This window comes from Phyllobates terribilis, unplaced genomic scaffold, assembly GCF_046119375.1.
Source record: "Phyllobates terribilis strain yellow unplaced genomic scaffold, ASM4611937v1 Scaffold_1__5_contigs__length_1240528914, whole genome shotgun sequence".
Taxonomy (NCBI): domain Eukaryota; kingdom Metazoa; phylum Chordata; class Amphibia; order Anura; family Dendrobatidae; genus Phyllobates; species Phyllobates terribilis.
The window spans coordinates 537,857,888-537,880,242 of NW_027362761.1; the positions used below are offsets into that span (position 1 = coordinate 537,857,888).

The window sequence follows — 22,355 nt, forward strand, 5'->3', positions numbered from 1 at the left end:
GTGCTGTCCAGCTCTGTACAGTTTACATGTGGCCAGGGCTGATCAATGAGGGTGGTGGGAGTCACTGATCTGATATTGCTATCCTGGGAATAGGGGATCAATATCAAAGGCGTGGACAACCCCTTTTAACCATTCTCACCGACCTGCACTAGTAATCTTAAAATAATGGGTCATTGGACTGCCGTAAACCTTGGTGGGTACTGAATTAACACAATTATTGCTCTATGCCACCGCATATAGACAGTACGTGCCATGCCATAGAGACCACCAGAAGCATTCATCTCTTCACTGCCTTAGACCAGCAGGGATACTGATATTAACCCCTCACTACCCTAAATCACCAGGTACAAAAGGGTTAGAGGGAAATTTGCCAGAACTTGCTGCAAGTTATGATGAGGCTGCAGGGACAAGTTGCAGCGCGGTACTTGGGGTGGGACCACAAGCGTAACTTTTTCACCAGGAGCGTGTACTCTCACCCTTGATAGTGTTAGTAAATTACCCACCTTAGCTCCATGCAGAAACCATCATGGGATCCTGGATATTTTGAGTGTTATATGAGGGTTAGGCTCGAGTCTCACAATAGTATAAAAAATAAGTCCGATCTTTATTCGGATGAGTGTCATGCGGGTGCAATGCAATTTTTCTCAACTAGCATGTGTATGCAATGCGTTATCATTTTTTTTCATACTGTAAGTCTCTATATAATTTAAAGCTAGTTTTCAAACTAATGAAGCAATCTTAAGCAGCTATAGATAGCTACAGAACATCTATTCTATGTCACAAGCCCCTACATGATAAATTTGCACCCTTTACTGCCTTATCATGTGGCACTAAAGGTTGTTTAGCCTTATTTAACCTACTAAATAAATAAAATAATGTAGGATTCCTCCTATTTTTCATAACCTGCCAAGGTAAAGCTGGTTATTGGGACCTTCCCAGCCTGATAATATAAGCCTACAGCTGTCTGCTTTCCCTTAGCTGGGTATTAAAAATAGAGGGGACCGAACGCCATTTTTTTAAATGTATTTAAATAGGTTTAATACGGCGAAAACCCTTTAGTGCCTAATGAAAGGCAGTAAAAGGTGCTAGATTATTATATGTAGGGGGCTTGTGACATTCTATATCTACAGGACATCCATCTACATATCTATTCTGACGGTTCTGGCTGTGAATTTACTGTACTCGGCTGATGAAATGGCAGGTTTCCTTTGAGATATGCGAGTAAAAATCGGACAGTACACGCATGGTCTGTGTGCCGTGCGATTTTTTTCTCTCGCACCCATTGACTTGCTTGGCGATTGCAATCCGATTCGGTCATCCACTAGCATGCTGCGATTTTTTCCTCAGTCCAATTTGAGCAGAGAAAAAAACTTGCAGATGAGCAGAGCCTCATTCAATAACATTGGTCAGAGTGCAATGCGAGGTTTTCTCACATGGCACTCCTCCGTATTATACACCAGTGTGAGCGAGGCCTTAGAGGGGTTTCCTGCAGCCTCAGGTGATTTTTTTTGTGTTTTTAGGAGTTTAATGGCGTTGGTGAACTCATGCTTTTGCTTCAGTAATAGTGGCTGCTTCACACTGGACTGATGCCGGCTCTGCAGCAGAATAGGGACTTTCCTATGAGACATGACCGGTATATTCGCAGATTTGTGGCAGGAATCTCGCACTGTCCCCTCCCATCTGTACGGAGCTTATAGATGTCCGTGCACATGCTGCAGAAAAAAAAGCCCCATTCAGATAAAAGATACTTCAAAACAAAGACAGGACGGGACATCAGTGATCAGTCAGTTTATTCTCACGTTAGACGTCAACCTGCGTTTTTTGTTTTTATAATCCAATAACATTATGCCCAATACCAACATAAAAAAACCCAACCGTACGTCCTCGTCTGCAGCCGCCCGGACGTTGGTGATAACTCTGACGCATGCGTTTGTTGCTTGAATCTCCTTGAGTGCACCCTTTAAAAGCTAGAGGGCAGCACTTGCATCCTGACTTCAATGGCCAGTAAATAGTTAACAGGCTCAGCATCTTAGAGGTCTCGGGTGTTTGTAAATCTTGACCAGAGAATGAAGGTTGTGGATATCAAGCAACAAAGTACACATCTGTCCCAGGGGCTGTGGGTGCCACAGGAACGCCACAGGACTCCCCCCGCAAACGCTCTACGGGGAGGTGGAGAGAAGAAAGAAAGAGTCGGCCTGTATCCTGAGAGACCGGGCACCCGTCTTCTCACACCCAGGTAACAAAACAAAAAACCAGGAGTGGGGTGTGCAGCTACGCTGTACTGACTGAGGAATGAAAAGCAGAGTGTCCATTAACGTAGGAATTTCAATGCTGTACAAGTAAGGACGGCGTCGGGGCTCATCTAGCCGTAGAGGTCGTCTTCTTCTTCAGTAAAGTGGCTTCCTCCAGATCCGCCTCCAGCTCCTTGGCTTGGACCTGCTCCTCCTTGGCCACCAGATGGGAATCTTAAGCGGAAATAGATCATGGTTACTCCAGGGCATAAATCAGTATTGTCCAAAAACATGCACCACTGCATCTCTACAGCAACGCACCGGCACTGCTACATGGTTAAAGAGTAGTGATGAGCAAGTATGTTCTGTTAACCCTTTCGCCGAGTATGCTCGGGCCGAGCTCCGAGTATTTACAGCTGCTCGGTGATATGTTTGAATCGCTCCCGTGTGCATGATTTGCGACTGTTTGACAGCTTTAATACATGTGAGGAATGTCTATTTCTTACGCATTCCTCACATGTATTAAAGCTGTCAAAGAGTTGCAAATCATGAGAACGGGAGTGATTCAAACAGGACACCGAGCAGCTGTAAATACACAGTGCTCGCCAGAGCATACTCGCTGAAAGGGTTAACAAAACATACTCGCTCATCACTATTAAGGAGTCTACTCAGGCTAAAGTGTTTGTCCTACTGTGCTTGCATTTCCAAGTGGAGTGACAGGGGGCAGTAGATGTCATCTCTCCATGATACCTATCCCAGCAGGTAGGAGTAGGTGGACAGCCAGCAGGACCGCCAGCCCCCTTCACACACGTGACAGACACTTGGAGTGGGAGGAAGCTCTCTTATGGCAAAGCGGAGGTCCCATGGACTCACAAGTGGCGGCATGCGGGATACAATAACCTTCAGGGGCTTCCTTGAAATATTTATTCCATATCCCTTTCCCAGCAGTCATCCGAGGTGAAATGAAGCTCTAATTACCTGAAACTGCCGAAACCGCGACTCTGCTGCAAAGTCTGTGCAAACATTTCGTATTTTCGGATGTCGTTGTCGCTGACAGAACGGCGGGCAAAGCGCATGGCCTCCTCAAAGTGATCCCGGCGGATTTCTGGTACAGGGTCATCTTCTTCCACCTCCTGCAGAGCAGAGGACATAAAAGGATCAAAGACAGTACAAGATCGATGATGTAATAAAGCCGGGGGTCTGCCATTTCTCCTCCGTACCATGGCTGCAGGGTTCGTCTGCCTCTCCCGCTCTCGCCTGATTTCATTCTCGATGGATTCACGGATGGCCAGCTTACAGGCCCGCTGACAGATCTCAGTCAGGTCAGCACCAGAGAAGCCATTTGTCATCTTAGCCAGGAAATCAAGATCCACATCCTAGAAGTAAAATAAAATAAATCTTTAGATCTATAGATTGCAAAAATACTACATAAACCAAAATCCGTTTCATCTGGACGGCTACTTGCCTTGGCCACTGGGGACTTCCTCAGGTTGGCCTTAAGAATGGCAATGCGAGACTTCTCATCGGGCAGGGGGATGTAGATAAGCTGGTCCAGACGTCCAGGACGCAGGATGGCAGGGTCAATGATGTCGGGTCTGTTGGTGGCTCCGATGATGAAGACATTCTTTTTGGTGGACATTCCATCCATCTCGGTCAGGATTTGGTTGATGACTCTGTCGGCGGCTCCACCACCGTCACCGATGTTACCCCCACGGGCCTTGGCAATGGAGTCTAATTCATCAAAGAAGAGGACACAAGGGGCGGCCTGTCGAGCCTGAAGCCCAAAAAAACAAACATGAATGTGGAGATGAAGCCATGAGATTCCCCCAAGAGGACATCAGATATCCAGTCACCAGCTCATACCTTATCAAAGATCTCTCTGACGTTGGCTTCGGACTCTCCAAACCACATGGTGAGCAGCTCGGGGCCTTTGATTGAGATGAAGTTGGCCTGGCATTCATTGGCAATAGCCTTGGCTAGCAAAGTCTTACCACATCCTGGTGGCCCGTAAAACAGCACACCTTTAGATGGGGTCATACCAAACTTCAAGAATTTGTCTGGATGTTCCACAGGATACTGAAATGACAGAAGGATGTGTTTGAGAAACACGAGATTTACAGCACAAGTGTTGAGAAGGAGCAGCTGTAAGGCTGTGCCCTCTTCTATCCTGTACTGAACTAGCTGGTTATGAGAGAAGACACAGCAAGATCCCCGAATCAACATGTAAATGCATATATCCCCAGCCGTGCCTTGTGGTAGGTTTTACCAATGTATGGGGGCTCATTGTGGCAAAGACCTCCTACACATAGGAGCCGTACACTATAAAACCCATGTACTGTATAATATGCAGGAAAGGAAGCATCAAATCCCAAATCTCTTATGAGCTCGTGTTTTGGAACAATGGAAACCAAAATTCTGCTTAAAAGGGAATCTGTCATTAAGATCAACTCCCCAAAACCACATATAATAACATGCAGGTCTCTGAAATGTAAATCAATTGACACCTTTACATATTCTATCTGCTGCTGCATTCCTGAGCACTTAGCATTTCTATTCATAAGCAAAGGAGGCGATAAGTGCTCTGGGCGGGCCTGAGCACTTCCCAAACCTCTGGCTCACAGGTTTTCTCCCCGCCCAGCACCAGTTTCTTTAGCTTACTTGATGGCTCAAAGTCTAATTTCTTTGTGTGGCATACAGTGAGCTATCAATCAAGCTGAAGAGGAAGGTGCTGGGTGGGGAAACAAGCTTGGGAGGCATAGGTTTGTTAAGTGTATTGTCAGGCCCAGAGACACCAAACACCTCATTTACATATGCATACAAATGCAGCAACAAGTAAAAAATATAAAAGGTGTTGATTTACATTTTAAAGACCAGCATGCCCATATATAAGGGTTATTGGGGTTTAATCTTACTGAATCTACTGCCTTTAAGAACATGTACCATCAAATCATCAACTTCTCCTGTAATTCATGTGGGTCATTTGTATGTAGACTTCATAACTGTTTAGATCCTCAGCCTAATGATCACAAGCCAGGAAAATCTTTTTTGGGGCATTTCCTCCACCTGTACGTGGCTGTAGCCAGCCGTGTATTACCCACCTGCACCAGCTCCTGCAGCTCTCTCTTAACATCTTCCAAGCCACCGATATCTTCCCAGGTGACCTGGGGCACTTCCACCACCGTCTCACGCAGCGCTGATGGATTGCTCTGACTAAGCGCCCACTACGGGAGATTAAAGAACTTATGGTACTATTATACCAAAGAACAAAACAGGAAACAGAAAAACATTCATTTTCTTACTTACCCTAAAGTCGTCCATTGTGACAGCCAATGAATTCATTACTTCAGCATCTATGGTTTCATCCTCCAGGTCGATGAGGTCCATCTTCTTGCGGATCGCTTGGAGAGCAGCCTCGGAGCACAGAGCGGCCAGATCAGCACCGACGTGACCATGAGTCTCATTGGCAACCTGTAGGACACGAGCAAAAAATACAAGGTTGGCGACGGCTGCAAGAACAGGACAAGGAAAAGCGGGATGGTAGAAGCATCTATCACATCTATTATGCGTCTGAATAATTGAGATATTCCCTACCTGTTCTAGATCCACATCATCTGACAATTTCATGTTCTTAGTGTGGATCTGTAGGATTTCCAGCCTGCCAGTAGCATCAGGGATTCCTATGTCCACCTCTCTATCAAAGCGGCCTGAAAGGGACAAGGTGTATAAACAGTCATCGACAGGATTATGGAGCAATACTGCCCAACCTCTCACTCCACACATAAAACTCCATCTTACCAAAGCGTCTTAATGCTGGGTCTATGCTGTTGGGTCGATTGGTGGCAGCCATGACAATGACGTGCGCTCTCTGTTTCAAGCCGTCCATAAGCGTTAGCAGCTGGGACACGATTCTGCGCTCAACTTCTCCATGTGTCTATGGGACAGAAATAGTCACAACCACTGCAATGACCCGAGACTCGGCTGAGAAAGGGCATGAACATGAACTGTGGCACGTCGCCTACCTTCTCTCTCTTAGGGGCGATGGCGTCCAGTTCATCAATGAAGATGATGGCGGGGGCATTCTTCTCAGCTTCTTCAAAGGCTTTGCGCAAGTTGCTCTCTGACTCCCCAGCCAATTTACTCATAATCTCAGGACCTGAGAACAGGAAAGAAGGTGATTAATCAGCTGACATGGAATAATCCAAGATATTTTGGCTTTGATTTAATAAAGATTAAATACTAACCCAATAAAATGCCAAATTTATGCCAGATATTTCTATTAACAGTCAGGATTCACTTTTTGGTCACACCACCCAATGGGAAATACATCTGTTAAGAGTCCATGTGACTCAGCTGCTCTGATACAGCACTATCTGTGCCAGAGACATGCAGAGCAATGGACCTATGGTCATCGGTAGTCCCTATACTTGTGCTTTTTATATGAAGGTAACCAGCCCACGTCGAAAATAAACTTCTCCAATAAAGGAGCAGAAGATCTCACCATTAATGAGGAAGAAGAATGCACCGGTTTCATTAGCAACAGCTCGAGCAATGAGGGTTTTTCCAGTTCCTGGGGGTCCGTACAGCAAGATACCACGAGGCGGCTGCAATACAAGACAGATGTCACAAGGCGTCCACGCCATAAAACAAAAAAAAAAAAAAAACACCACAAATAAAATTAGAGTCACAAAAATTACCTTCACACCAATAGCCTTGAAGAGTGCCGGGTGTCTGAGCGGGAGCTCCACCATCTCCTTTATCTGAGCCAACTGCTTCCTGCAGCCCCCGATGTCGTCGTAGCCCACTTCATTCAGAGACTCCTCCTCGTCCTGGGAAAATATAGTGTAAGTTATGAAACGTATGACGTGTTCCTATTCAGTAAGACATGACTAATATTCCCAGTAGTGACAGACGTCTGCTCCTACCTCCCGTTTAATAGGCTCTCCTTCACAGTGGATCACAGTATCTGGGGCCACAATGCAGTATGGGCTGGGATCTGTCTCCACCACCTTGAACTCCACGGCACGCATGCCTCCGCGCACCAGGAAAATGTCACCTGTGGGACGACACCAGAAAACTCAATGACTGATCATTCAACAGGCAAATCTGAGCACAAACAGAACGCCAACACACGTGGAAAGCGTAAAGCCAACACACGTGGAAAGCGTAAAGCCAACACACGTGGAAAGCGTAAAGCCAACACACGTGGAAAGCGTAAAGCCAACACACGTGGAAAGCGTGCACCTTCACCTCTGCCCAGCTCCCAGCGTGGAGAGGCGCTATAGAAGAGAATCAGCTCAGATTCTTATACAGGGATATCCAGGACTGATACTGATGGCCGGTCCTTAGGATAGCCTGTCTGTATCAGATTGCTGCGGGGTTTTGAAAAAGTAAAGTGTATGTAGCTTGTCACCACAGCGTCGTACACTGAGTAATGGTCGTTCTCGGGTACCATTCTCATCAATAGGAGCAGAGCTGCACTGGCTGATTACATGGTACCTCCAGCGGCCGATAGACCTGGTAACAGCTTATTGATGGGGCCGCTCTCTGTGTATCCTAAGGATGGGTGAGTTACCAATGCTGAAGTAAAGGACAATCCTATTAACAGTTGCTTTGTTATCCATTATAGCAGAGCCCGACATGTAAACGCTACATGGATGTGTGGCGAGGGAAACAGAGGTAGGATGTGAACACTTTAACAAGATCAAAATTTTGAAAATAATCACAAAATCTAACAAAAATTATAAGCAAAAATAAAATGCAGAAATCTTGCAGGTGACAATTTCTTCATGCCTACCATATTATAATGAGGACAGCAGGACATCTGCTGTGATTGTTCAAGAGGTCACCCACTACTTTTTCATTGATGACCTATCCTTAGGGTAAGTCATCAATGACTGATTGGTCAGGGTCCGACACCCCCGCCGATCAGCTGCTGTTTCAGTGGCCGCCGGCTGGAAATGCTCAATTGTGGAGCTGCTCCGTTTCCTGGTAGTGGCAGCGGCACGGTACTGCACATCCGCCTATTCAAATCAATAGGAGGGCCGGTCATCGATGAAAAAGTAGCGGACAACCTCTTTCAGTATCTCAGGCTACTGGTATATAGGCGGGATGGAGTGAGAGATAATTGCTGGCACTGACTCGCCTTTCATCTGTTTATTCTCTTTGTCTACAGCTAACGCAGCTGCCGATGCGCAGTACATCACTGTCTTGTACATCGCACTTTTGGAGCAGGCGCTTTCCATCCCCTCAGCTTTAATATTTAATGTATATTGTTTCAGTGCTGGCGCCTCTGTGACTTGTCACGCGGTAGTCACAGGAGCACACTGAGCGCGCCCATACGGGCAGCAGAGAATCAGACTATCCGAAAAGCTCTGCAGTCAGGTATAGACACGAGGATTGCAAAGTGATCAGCTCTGACTAAGCCGCTGCTGCTATGTGCTGGCACTGATTTCACCTAACACTTTTAGTGCTTTGTTGCACCATTGTGTCACAATAGTTACATGCTTATTCATGCTGAGATTTAGGTGACTTTATTATGGCTGCCGGTTTGCTCTGGTTTATCTAAATCTAAGGTTCACTACACACTCTCTTATTCTGTCATATGCCATCCATCATGGACCTCGGACGTCAGAGAGGTCTCTTCATTATATAGCCGTTTACTATATATATGTATTCTTTGTCTGATCTCCTGTATTCACCACTGCTTATTACATTCACTGACCCATTATGTGTGATTGGAGCAGGCTCTAACAGGAAGGTCAAAATTGTGCTTTTACCTTAGTTTTTCCCCCCATTTGATATGAAGTCAACATCTGGTACATGTAGTACTACACCTGTAGATTTGTGCGGACAGACCTATATATAAAAGGAATGGCTGGCATGTTGTGTGCCCCGACACCCGCCTGACACCAGCTTGTACAGGAGGCCGCTACCTTTTCTGATGGGTCTGTAAGCTTCCAGGAAGTAAGGCTTCAGGTAGACCTCGAACAGATTGCCGGTGATGCCCTCCACGGTGTCATCTATAGGTAAGACGTGGATCCGCTTCCCATACTTCACATCTGGACATGGCTGAATGCTGCACAAAAGAAGAGCAATCAATGTAGTAAGAAGTAATATTCTGGCCGCGGTCCACTGCTCTGCATTTTGGGAAGTGCAGCTGGTACAGTAATCTGCAGTGACGCAGTTAGAGGGAACGCGAGTACAAAGCTGGTCATAGACTTCAATGATGAACAGCAGAATTATAACTGCAGCAGGGGTTAAAAGGCAATGATCGTTTGGAAAAACGTTTTGTACATTAGAAAAGGCAGGAAAGCGCTGCTAATTCATGAGACCCCCCCCCAAGAACTGCTCAAAAGAGCACTGTGAGGTGTGGAGCCCCTGCAGTGTCAAACAAGGGGTGGTGTACAGGCTCAATAGTGAGTCTATAGGTCTGTACAGTATTCTCACAGAGCGGACCTGACCCCGAGAGTTTATATTGTGCCCGTCCACAGCTCTGTATGTTACTGCACGAGCTGTTGACTTCAGAGCAGGGATGTGAAGGATCACGGAGGGTCTCAGGACCCAGATACCCGCTGATCAGCAGCACGGTGCAGCCCTGTAATGTAGTCATCAGCAGCACTTTGCAGCCCCTGAAATGTAGTCATCAGCAGCACTGTGCAGCCCCTGTAATTTCTTCCACAGACTGCATGGAAGAAAATGATAACAAGCCTGTGTGTTATGACAGAAAAGTCACTTGTGTACTACTTATGATTACTAAAAATTAAGAGTTTCAATCTGTATTACAAACTGGAGAGCAACGTTTCCCTTCACAAATAGGATTTCGGGTATGAAACCTCTTTATTCGCCGTGTATCCATGCTATCCAAAATGTCAAGGGGTTAAAACACAGTGGATAAAAGCCAGATGTCGACTTCTTTTTGCCACATTACATGCAAATTTTCACCAGAAAGTGCTTTTCTTGCAGTATTACTATTATTCAGTGCACTAGTATTAAGTGTTATTTTTCTCCTTATTTGCTTGATGAGTTCAAGAACTAAATTACACATGATTCGTGAATACATGGATGTCATTTCTGACTTTGGCGCAGAAAAGATGTTCCAAAACCATAAAGTGAGAGCACCAGTGACCTAGTCTTCATGACTGGTGTAAGAAACACTATGCCCCGGAGTATAGAAATGTCTTCCCCTCCACAAGCTGTGGCCCCGATAATATTATACTATCATTATTATCCTCAGTACTGTATGCACGCGATTGTCTATTACATATTCCTGGCTGCCTATTAAAGTCGAAGCCAGAAACTATATGGAAGGTCCTCTGCCAAAATGTAAAGAGAAAGCAGCGGGCAACCAGAAATGGCAGGAGGTTGAAGTGATGGCCATCTCTGCAGACCGGAAGGAGTAACCGCTGGCGTACAGCACTCAGCAGAGAGAGTCTCACTTACCTTATGACATCTCCAAGCCGCACACGCAGGTTATTACGTACGACCCTGTTCATACGGATCTTCTCGTCTGAGCAGGTGTCATCAGACAGGACAATGCACACAGCTTCTCGCCTCTTCTTTCCCTTTAGAAGCACAGTGTCCCCTCGGAAGAGCTGGAGTTCATCCATTTTACCCTGTGAAACCATGAGCATACAGTTATACACCAGGAAAAGGCAATGCCCTAATACTGTGCATCACAAACCATGGGAAACCCAGTACATACCTGGGACAGGGAGACCACGCTGTTGTCTTCATTGATCGCTTCATCTACAACCAAACGATTTGGTCGGCTCTTCTGCTTAAGAATTGCGGTGGATAAGTCATCGCCTTTAGATCTGTGCAGGAGGGAAACAAAAGATCATGACACCTCAACATCGTTTCTGTAGAAGTGACAGGTCTCACTATTTTTGTTTTCACCAATGTTCCCAGTCAGCATTGAAGTAATATAAGTAAGAGTCAAAGTAGAGATGACTCTACAAGGAACGAGGGACCCAAAAACCATGTTCTGTCAATAGACAAACCCTTACACACTTTTAGGAAATGTTCACATGGGACAAAATTGATGCAAAAAAAATTTGCACTGGAATTTCACCAAAAAGACCAAAGACATCACACCATGTCAAATTCGCTGTAAAGTCGGCTGATTTTACAACAATATACTCAACTCACAGCTGTGGTCACACACAGTGCCTTGCAAAACTATTCATCCTTGGCATTTTTCGTGTATTGCTACCTCACAACCTGGAATTTCAGTGTTTGAGGGTTTGCATCAGTTCGTGTAAAGAACATACCTACAACTGTGACTATTTGGTTTTCTTTTTATTGTGAAACGAACAACAAATAGCACAAAATAACTGAAAACTTCAGTGTGCATAACTATTCACCCCCTAGTCAGTACTTTGTAGAGCCTAGTTTTGCAGCAATTACAGCTGCAAGTCGCTTTCGATAAGTGTCTATGAGCTTTACACATCTTGCCACTGGGATTTTTGCCCATTTCTCAAGGCAAAACTGCTTCAGAGCCCTCAGGTTAGATCGCTTCCTCTGGTGAACAACAATCTTCAGTCACAGAAAGAGGTGTGTGTGTGTGTGTGTGTGTGTGTGTGTGTGTGTGTGTCCTCCTTGCCTGGGCTGAGAGTTTGGTGGGTGCCTTCTCTTGGCAGGTTTGTTCTGGAACCCATGTTCTTTCCATTTGATGATGATGGATTTCATGGTGCTCCAGGGAATCATCAGAAATTGAGATTTTTTTTTTTATATAACCCAACCCTGACTTGTACTTCTCAACAACTTTGTTCCTGACTTGTTTGTAGATCTCCTGGGTCTTCATGGTGTTTGGTTAGTGGTGCCTCTTGTTAATGGTATTGCAGCCTCTGAGGCCTTTCAGAAAAGGTAAAGGGTATATACTGACAGACATTTGACACTTACATTGCACACAGGTGGGACGTCCTTTCACAAAGCATGTGACTTATGAAGGGAATTGCTTGCACCAGTACTTTTTAGGGGCTTCATAGCAAAAGGAGTGAATACATATGCACATGCCAAATCGGATTACAAAAATATTTAACACACAGGTTGTAATGTAACAAAATAGTTAAAAAGCTAAGGGGGGGGGGGGGGATACTTTTGCAAGCCACTGTAGGACAGATGGAGGAATGTAATAGTGGCAGGAAGACACTGGGGACAGCCATTGCAGTCATACGATCATCAGGGAAGGGCAGTGGTTTTCGGTAGTAGGGTGGGTGAGATTTGGTAAGGTTTGATCCATTTTGCTGCTTCTGTAACGTACTGTGGATTTTTGTGGAAAACAGCCAGCACACAAATGCCATCCATGTCTTATCTGCGTGCTAAAAATTTGGAAACTTTTTTTTTTATATGCACGAAAAACTAATCCCCAAATGGATGGTAAAAATGGACCATTTTCTTGTTTCTCATCTCAATGAGGCCTGACAAGAATTCTGTTGCAGTCGGTGGCTGCACCATCTTGTCAGCTAAGTACTTGGGGTGTCCGGTCATCCTAATGAATTCTCATCTATACTAAGAATGGCCGACAATAGTTGAGACTTATTACAATTCTCAGGCGGAGATGTAAACGTGCCATACACATCAGATGATTGCCGGTCAGCAGCCATCTTGGCCGTCTCCCCCATATACAGGAACGCTCGTTCTCTATGTGAGCAGTCGGCTGACATGTTAGGCGGTGGCATACCGCTCAAAGAACAAAGTAATTGGCAGATCAAAATCAGACATGTCCGATCAACATCTCCACGTACAATCAGTTGGCCGGCGTCCCCATACACAGAGTCCGCAGAACCCCTCAATATTTGTGTCAGACATTAGCCTAATGTGTATAGGCGGCTTTATTGGTGTATGGAAGACGACCGGACAGGTTGCCATTTCCTATCTGCATGAACACCACACTAAGTATTGACAGTAGGGAAGCCACCAAGCCCCCACACAGTAGTGTAAGGAGGGGCCAGGGACCCAACTGGTTGGCAGCCATCATCAAAAAGCCAGGACAAAGTAACAAGTTCTGGGGCAGAGCAGTGTCCTGATATTTCATGTTGTAAGGGATTTCTGGTTTCGGAAAACCCATCACAGGGAACAGTTTAATTTACAATAAAACAAACTGATCTTTAGTCACCCTCCCTGGGTCCAGCACTGAGTCTCTGACGCAACTCTCAATGTCTGCTACTGTCTACAGCACCAACATCACATCAACAGCCCTGCAGCCAATCAGTGAGCTCAGCAGCTCTGCCCTAGTAAGCAACACGAGTTGATGAGCTTACGGATTGGCTGCAGCGCTTTCAGTGTTATATTACTGCTGCAGACAATAGCAGACACTGGGCAGAAAGCATAGTGCTGGGAGGATGGGTAAAGAACAGGTTGTTTCATTTGTAAAACTGGAACTCCCCTTTAAGACGCATTCCTATCCGCAGCGTGCCTGTTTAAACGGGATCTGTCACCACATCTGACCTATTTAAACTATTAATATGGGCATACAAGGTATAGACTGCTGAGGAGAGTGATACCCGTATGTCTCATATCAGATGTCTTGCTGTTGATAATTCATCTTTTATCGCTTAATGTAAATGACCTCTTCCAGGTTCTGGGGCGGACGCTGCCCGGAGGATAACTCTTCCAACTTTTACAAGAAGGTGGAGTTACCAGAGCGATGTGTGATTATACCCGACACATCTGCAGGTTCTTCTCAGCTTCAATCTCACAGGCACACAGGGTTGTAATATTGTTACAATACAGCAGAGCTCAGAGCTACAAAAAATGTGTTTGCAAGAAGACAAATTTCATTTCTCCTGTTGTGTGTTAGTTACTTGTCTCACACTGGTAACTCCCATTTATGTAAAATAATCTCTGGAGGCAGAGTTATCTTCTGAGCAATGTCCGCCCCTTAGCCTGGAAGAGGTCATTTAGATATACTAAGAAGGGACGATCCTACTGACAAGAGTCCCTTTAAAGAAGCACTCCTCCTCCCAACAAATTTCCATCCTCTTAATATATTGCAGTCATCATATTATATAGCACTGTGTACTTACAATTGGTCATTTTTCCTCTTCTACCAAGGTAATTCTCCTCTTTTCCATTAGGTCTATGGCATCACGTGATCGAAAACGGACTAGCTGAATCCGTCTAAGCTCTATGTAGAAACAGGAGGTCAATTTTCCCTGTATGACTAATCAGTCACTGCAAAAGTCCCAGGCAGGGGGGCAGGGAGCAGATAGGATAGGCGTTGAAGAGGGGAATGATTTCTGCAGGGACAAGAAACTTCCTGTTTCTACATACTGCAGACAAAAACAGAAGAATTAGCTGGGTAGAAAGGCAAAATGAGCAATTGTAAGTACACAGTGCTATATAATATGATGACTGCAATATATTAAGAGGATAAAAACTGATAGGGAGGAGAAGTGCTTCTTTAATAGCCTTAGACTGGCAGAATGATCAGTAGATCGCTCATTGCGCACAGGCTGTTTTCGGCAGCGCAGATCCTGATTACACAGAACATTGCACTAAGAAAGATGATTTTTTTAGTCAAACCAAAAGTTCATAGAAATGCTCATTTGTGAGGAATTTACAGAGTAAATGCACCTTTACACCTCAGCCATTTATCCCACACAAGGAACAGAGCTGCAGCAATAATACCTTGATCCCAGGGGGACAGGGAATAACTTTTGGTTTGTTTGCCCACTCCCCAGAGGTAGATTTACTTTGCTTTGTGGGGTGAAATTGCAGATACGGAGAGAAATGGAAGGGGAAGTGGAGGTTTAGTTGTGTTCTATCAGCCTCTGAGAAATGAAAGTGAAGCCGAGCAGATGCAACAATGGCCACTCCCAGCTCATAGTTACATGGCAAACAGTGAGATCCACCTGGCAATGTAACCCGAGAGCCACAATGTACAGGGTTTACTAGTCACTGCAGCACAGAGGACCGCAGAGCAAGGACACCCATAGAAACCTCAAGGATAAAGGGAAAAGACTGAGAAGGGGCAAATAATGGATGAGGCAGGAGACTTGTATGGCTGCATTTACACCTGACTTTACTGGATTTAAAATCAGCATGCAGCTTTTCCATGAATTGATGCATTTGTAGTGCACTTTTGACCAGTGCAGTGAAGAAACGTGTCAGACAATGTGATTGTGTTATTACTGCTGCAGACTATGGGTATACCCAGACCCCCACATCCTAGCCGCCATGCTTACAATTACCCTTCAGATCCTTACACTGGGAACATTTCCTCCCATTACTGTGGGATCACTCCCTGTAATACAGTGTGAAGGGGTTTTCCAGGACTTGCCCGGTTTTACAACTTTCTTTCCACATTTCCTTCATCATTGCCAGCACTTTATATGAACTGTCCATTGTGGAAACATCCACTGTCCTGAGTATCCAGCATCTTCTATCCATTGTCCAGGCACTGGCTGGAGCCCTGGATGCTCCCTGCTGCCCCACACTGTGCATACAGGGTAATGCATCTCCTGCTGTTATATGGAGGAGTGTAACCAGGAGACAATGACAGGCTGGATACATGTCCGCAGGAAACCAGAGCGGATCCATTACATGACACCAAGATATCAGATCTCTGCGCACACCTACATGGGACATTGAGAGGTCGCTCACATGACTGACAACTCATGACTGTTCTGATATCGTTGTCAGTTGCGCCTGGTGGACGGAATAACCTAAATGATCTTCTGTGTTATTAAAGACTAGCACCACTACCTGTGACTGTGTACACTTGGCTGCCAGAGTCAGTGGGACTGGACAAGTGCTTGATGGCTATAGGGGGCCCTGATTTGTCTCCCACCAGATATCAATGGAGGAGGTTCGGCCTGTTTGAAATGCAATACCCGATCCTTTTGGTTTCAGGAGTGCACACAGGACAGAGGGTCTCCCAGCGACCGTTTCCTCTCACCCCGGTGAACATACATAATGCTCTGCTGAGCCAACAACTGTGTCATGTGCAACGGGGGCTTTGGAGGGATAGCCGTCTCCTGTGCAACGGGGGCTTTGGAGGGATAGCCGTCTCCTGTGCAACGGGGGCTTTGGAGGGATAGCCGTCTCCTGTGCAACGGGGGCTTTGGAGGGATAGCCGTCTCCTGTGCAACGGGGGCTTTGGAGGGATAGCCGTCTCCTGTGCAACGGGGGCTTTGGAGGGATAGCCGTCTCCTGTGCAACGGGGGCTTTGGAGGGATAGCCGTCTCCTGTGCAACGGGGGCTTTGGAGGGATAGCCGTCTCCTGTGCAACGGGGGCTTTGGAGGGATAGCCGTCTCCTGTGCAACGGGGGCTTTGGAGGGATAGCCGTCTCCTGTGTATCGGGGAGTTGCAGGTAAATCTCATATCTATGGCCCACCATGACTCGTTACTAGAGTATACACAGAGTATCGCAGGTGTTCGAGTCCCCACGGCAGCATGTTTCGCAGCTGATAGTCACAAAACATGTGGGGATTGTCAATGTTTGTCAGGCAATCTCTGCATGTTTTGTGGCTGTCAAACAGATGCGAAACATGCACCCGTGGGGATTCGAACATGTCACTCGAGCACCTGCGATACTCTGTGCATACCCAAGCACCCTCGGCAAACTCCAGTAACGAGCACTTGCACTCATCACCTATGTATAGCACAGGTGATGAGGCAGATTTCTGGGGGTCTGCATATATAGATCAGGGGTCTCCAACTCCAGTCCTTAGTATTGCTCAGGTGATAATGGCATCACCTGTGCAACACTGGGCTGGATAACATATGCGTGACAAATCAGGGATGTTCATGGGCAGAGCAGATTTTTATTTTTTTTTTTGCGCGAACAAGCCGGAACCCTGAACACGAACTTGAAATGCCGAACAAATTGGCTCAACACTAGTGCCAATCTTTCTGGTCATCTCTACTGGTTCCACCACCGATAAGAATGGAATTTAGTGAGAATGGAGTGATGGTTGGACATTGGCCGCTCCAATCACTGTCTATGGTAGTGATACGGATGGCCGAATGCTGTGCTCAGATCCCCATCAGTCCCAAACAAAATGACTGGAGCGGCGGTGTATTCATAGCCCTGTTCTCTGGATCCCAACAGCCCGACTGTCGATCAGTAACTTACCGCGTATCCTGCAGATATTGTAGTGTCCAGCTGCCAAACATCTCTCCTGACCTCCTGTACACAAGCACAATCAGTTCTGCGGAGTCAGTAAGACGCAGCACATCTGGCTGCAGCATATCCTTTCCATCAGGACCAGCAGTGATGTCCCCCTGGTCTGGTGATGGTATATAGCAATGGAGATATAACCACTGGTGTGAATAAATATGCAGGATCTGGGCCATCGCCCCGGCTAGTGATCGGTGCCCCGAGAGCCACCTCCTGGCATCCGCCGCTCTCGTGATTGGCCGACCTGGAGCGAGATCACATAAGCATTACCCCACAGTGATGACTACTTCTCACCTGGGTTAGAGGCAGCCCTCGGGGCTGCAGTCCAGTGGGCACAGGTCACTGATGAGGCCAATATTCCTGAGAATACCTCCTCACATTTGTACTGTGTTATGAGGGGCCCCCTATACTGTGTGAGTATAATGTGTTGCCCCCAGGGGCCCTCACTGGCTCTAGCGGATGGAGCCCTGGGTTCGGGCCTACATGACACAGCAGGATGCTGCGGGCCAGGATGACTAGGCCGCACGGGAGCCGGCCCCTCACAGTCCGGATAGCGGCCGCCCGGCCTTCCCCTCACAGAGATGAGTCAGGAGAACAGGCCCCGGCCTCCTCTCCCCTGCCGCGGCCTACCGGCGCCCTCACTTACTCTGATCCGGAAGCCATCCTCAGTGTCCGGGCCGTGCGCCCCGCCGCCGCTGACGAGCTGGATGGTGACGAGTCCCGGGATTCTTCGCTTGTGCTGGCTGCTCCGCCCCCTGACTCCGGTACACGCAGGCGGTGAACGTTAGGCGCCCGGTGTGTCTCTCTCTCTCACTGTGTGACTGACTGCGGCGGGGGGAGGAGCTTGCGGCACGGCAAAGAGCTGCGTCATTCACCGCCAAGGCGCATGCGTGTAACTACAACCGTCCAATCAGCGGTTGCCAAAAGATTAAGAGGCGGGGAAGAGCCTGAAGTCACGTGGTGAAAAGCCCGCCTTACGAGTCTTACCGGCTAACAGCCTTCTATTGGTTGACGACAAAGAGCTGCCTAGCAACAGGGCATCTGCGACCGCTGATTGGCTGAGAATGATGCTAAGAGGTGTGGCTTACCGAGACGTTTAGGCTAAAGGTAGTTAAAGCAAATTCTGTGGTTGGAGGAAGCTGTTATCTGTCTGTAGGTGATTGGCTGCGGCGCCTGACACTCAGACATTGGCCGGAAGACTTGTCGGTCTAAGGAGCAGCCATACAGCAGTGATTAGTCATGGCGATGTCTGGTGATGGCCCATGTCCAGTCTGTACAGGCACCGAGCACCAAGAAATGGACGACCCTGCTCCGATATCTGTTCTCTGTGGCGCTGACCTCGGACTTTCATCGCTTTTTATTGCGGCAAACCAAAAGCCAGTTTTGTCATTTTAATATTGTTTGGCTTTTACAGCGTTTATGGAAAGGGTTAAACAATTTTATATTGGGACAGGACATGGCGATACCAACTATGTGTAGAATATATTATTACCTGGGGGGATGGGGCGACGCGCACTGAGGTGTACGATTATTGCTCAAAGGTTTTTTTTTTTTAAAAAAAAATTCACTTTATTTTCCCATCTCGATAAAGAAAGTGATAACGTGAGCCTGCGATGAGCCGAGCGCCTGTTCTATACAGGGTCACACTGTATAGGGAAAGTGACGGCTCCAAGATGGCAGTAACGCGGATACTTGTATTTATTATACAGACCTGTTAGGAGAGGGACAAGATCCTCTAAGACAGCCTAGTATGACAGTGCTCTGCCCCGTGCCCCCTACACCAGTGCCAAGACCAGCCACAGTGCTCTGCCCTGTACCCCCTACACCAGTGCCATCAGTACCAGCCACAGTGCTCTGCCCTGTGCTCCCTACACCAGTACCAGCCACAGTGCTCTGCCCCCTACACCAGTGCCATCAGTACCAGCCACAGTGCTCTGCCCTGTACCCCCTACACCAGTGCCAAGACCAGCAACAGTGCTCTGCCCTGTGCCCCCTACACCAGTACCAGCCACAGTGCTCTGCCCCCTACACCAGTGCCAGCCACAGTGCTCTGCCCTGTACCCCCTACACCAGTGCCAGCCACAGTGCTCTGCCCTATACCCCCTACACCAGTACCAGCCACAATGCTCTGCCCTCTACACCAGTGCCATCAGTACCAGCCACAGTGCTCTGCCCTGTACCCCCTACACCAGTACCAGCCACAGTGCTCTGCCCTGTACCCCCTACACCAGTACCAGCCACAGTGCTCTGCCCCCTACACCAGTGCCATCAGTACCCGTGCCATCAGTACCAGCCAGTGCTCTGCCCTGTACCCCCTACACCAGTACCAGCCACAGTGCTCTGCCCTGTACCCCCTACACCAGTACCAGCCACAGTGCTCTGCCCTGTACCCCCTACACCAGTACCAGCCACAGTGCTCTGCCCCCTACACCAGTGCCATCAGTACCAGCCACAGTGCTCTGCCCTGTACCCCCTACACCAGTACCAGCCACAGTGCTCTGCCCCATGCCCCCTACACCAGTACCAGCCACAGTGCTCTGCCCCATGCCCCCTACACCAGTGCCATCAGTACCAGCCACAGTGCTCTGCCCAGTGCCCCCTACACCAGTGCCATCAGTACCAGCCACAGTGCTCTGCCCTGTACCCCCTACACCAGTACCAGCCACAGTGCTCTGCCCCATGCCCCCTACACCAGTGCCATCAGTACCAGCCACGGTGCTCTGCCCAGTGCCCCCTACACCAGTGCCATCAATACCTGCCACGGTGCTCTGCCCAGTGCCATCAATATCAGCCACAATGTCCTTACAGTAACATCATCGTGGTCAGCACCAGAGCCTCTATATGTACAGAATCTCATTAACAGGAAGCAGCGTGTGATCAGCGAGTGTCCGCTCACTTGTATCTACTATTGCTCTGATATTAATGATCAATAGAGGAAATGAAGAACTGAGTGGCAAATAAAGCATCAGGTTGACAATGAGTTTGGTGATGAGAACCCTAAGTGGAATGATATGCTGTATACACTTTGTCCCTTCACTACACTAGAGTTCTCAAGTGTTGAATATGTTGGGGTCACATTAGCCCCCATCGCTGTACCTTTTTTCCGCTAGGTAAGAATATCTTTTTTATTACGAAAGATCTCCCCACAATTTGAGGACGCAGTGGAAAAAAGATCAATACAGGAACAGGCAAATAGAAGCCCCCAAAATACAAAGTAAATTCATAGGTGACTGCTGGAGGAGCTATGCACCCTATACATAAAGTGATGTACAGATAGAAGACCTGGATATGTCAGAAAAAAATGATGGTCAGACAGCAGGGGGCAGCATTATAGCAGCTGCATTCTTGTCCCAAGGGGGCAGCATTATAGCAGTTTGTCCCTAGGGAGCAGCATTAGAACAGTTGCATTCTTGTCCTTAGGGGGCAGCATTATAGTAAATATATAACTCTGTATTACTCGTCCATTAACACTTAGGATTGTGGCTGAATCAAGGGACAATTATTCTCCCTACATAAACCATATTCATTTTATTTTCTGCTCAGCCACTCGGCGCTGATTATTACATTACTATGGAAAACTTCTTTCACTACGAATGATGAACAAATCCAAACTTATGGCCCAAAGCACATCCTGTACCAACTTGATCTCCATCCCCCAATCCCATCTATAATGCACTTCTGTTAGGTCTTTGGGCCCCTGTAGAGTAACTGAATGGCCTATTCATGTCTTCAGAGCCTGAATTGTGTCATTAGGAGCAGTCACCTTCTCCTTTTCATTTTGCACATAATCCTCCAATTCTTTAATAAGAGATGTGTCCATGGAATATCCTTTCTGCCCAATTACAGACAGGTACAGGGGCAAATCTCTGCAAAGAAAGCAGAAGAGCAGGTAATGAGGCGGCCAACAGATTATGAAATTATGACCTTATATGTAATACATTTCTGCTACAGGGAAATAAAATTGCTGCACGCTCTATCCTCTATAGTGGTTTTCTCTGCTTGTTGAGCTGCAGGTTCAGTGCTCAGTGGGTGTTCCCTGTGTTCTCCTGTCAATGCTCTAGCTTGTGTTTCTTCCTCCTTCTATAGGACTCATTGACATAGGTGAACGTTCTTCAAGAAATCTGTTGTGTGAAAAAAACCCATCCCAAAATGTGATGGTTATGGGCAACTTTCTACAAATGCCTTTGGACCACCCTCTAATACATGTAAATCAGGTAGCACTAACCCCCTTAAAACCTCCCATTGCTGATGGAAATCCGCCTTCTTGCTCTGGTATCTCCTCCACTGACAGGCAGCTGCTTTCTTCCGTCCCAGTCTCCACAGAGCATCCAACAGAAATGAGGTCGCACCTGAAAAAGCTGAAAAGCAAAATGTCCTGTTTTCATAATGGCGTTACCACTTCTCCAATTAACAGCAAATATTATGTACAGATAAAAAACTAAATGAGCATATACCCAGCAGTAAGTAAATAGTATATGTAGATAACCAAGTACACTTTAACACTATTTCGATAAAAAAAGTGTAAAATCGATCCCACCGCGACAAGGTGAACCCAATCAGGAGGGTACAAACGGGCATGGGCCCCCTTTCTGGGCTAGGCATTTCATCTATATATGGTTTCCCATGGGCAGGTGTCTGAACAGTCGGGCCGGGGACCTGATCTGCCCTTATCTACACTGAGGTTGGCTGGCACAAGGGGAGGTGTAAATACTAGAGACAGGATAGGACTGTCCCGATTGGGGTCACCTTGTCGCGGTGGGATGGTTTTTACGCTTTTTTTTTAATTAAAAAATAGTATTAACTATGTACTCTGTTATTTATATTTACTATTACTATTTACTCACTACAGGGTATTTGTTCATCTTGGTTTTTTTCTTGTTTTTTTTTTCTGTGAAATGGCCATAGTGTGAACGTACTCTTATACATGGCACGCATACCAACTTACGCTCTGGCTCATTTCTTTGGTTTTGCTGTAAATATTATATACAGTATCACTTTA

General features: G+C 46.9%; 2 protein-coding genes across 2 annotated transcripts in view; both read right to left on the reverse strand.

Moving 5' to 3' along the window:
• Nucleotides 1-1,773: 1,773 nt before the first annotated feature.
• VCP (valosin containing protein) lies at nt 1,774-18,250 on the reverse strand. Its single transcript, XM_073680359.1, has 17 exons — nt 18,003-18,250; nt 10,933-11,044; nt 10,671-10,843; nt 9,164-9,306; nt 7,154-7,284; nt 6,926-7,057; nt 6,730-6,832; nt 6,251-6,384; nt 6,027-6,162; nt 5,823-5,935; nt 5,535-5,699; nt 5,330-5,452; nt 4,095-4,307; nt 3,697-4,005; nt 3,452-3,607; nt 3,210-3,364; nt 1,774-2,465 (listed from the first exon to the last, which is right to left on the reverse strand). The coding sequence occupies exons 1-17, from the start codon at nt 18,017-18,019 to the stop codon at nt 2,363-2,365; spliced, it is 2,418 nt and encodes an 805-aa protein (XP_073536460.1). The 5' UTR covers nt 18,020-18,250; the 3' UTR covers nt 1,774-2,362.
• Nucleotides 18,251-20,307: 2,057 nt separating this feature from the next.
• Nucleotides 20,308-22,355, reverse strand: part of FANCG (FA complementation group G) — a 31,809-nt gene continuing 29,761 nt past the window's right edge. The window contains exons 14-15 of the mRNA XM_073680360.1: nt 21,582-21,714; nt 20,308-21,222 (exon numbers count right to left, since the gene is read on the reverse strand). Coding sequence (XP_073536461.1) covers nt 21,078-21,222; nt 21,582-21,714 — 278 coding nt within the window. The 3' untranslated portion in view covers nt 20,308-21,077. The remainder of the gene's footprint in view (nt 21,223-21,581; nt 21,715-22,355) is intronic.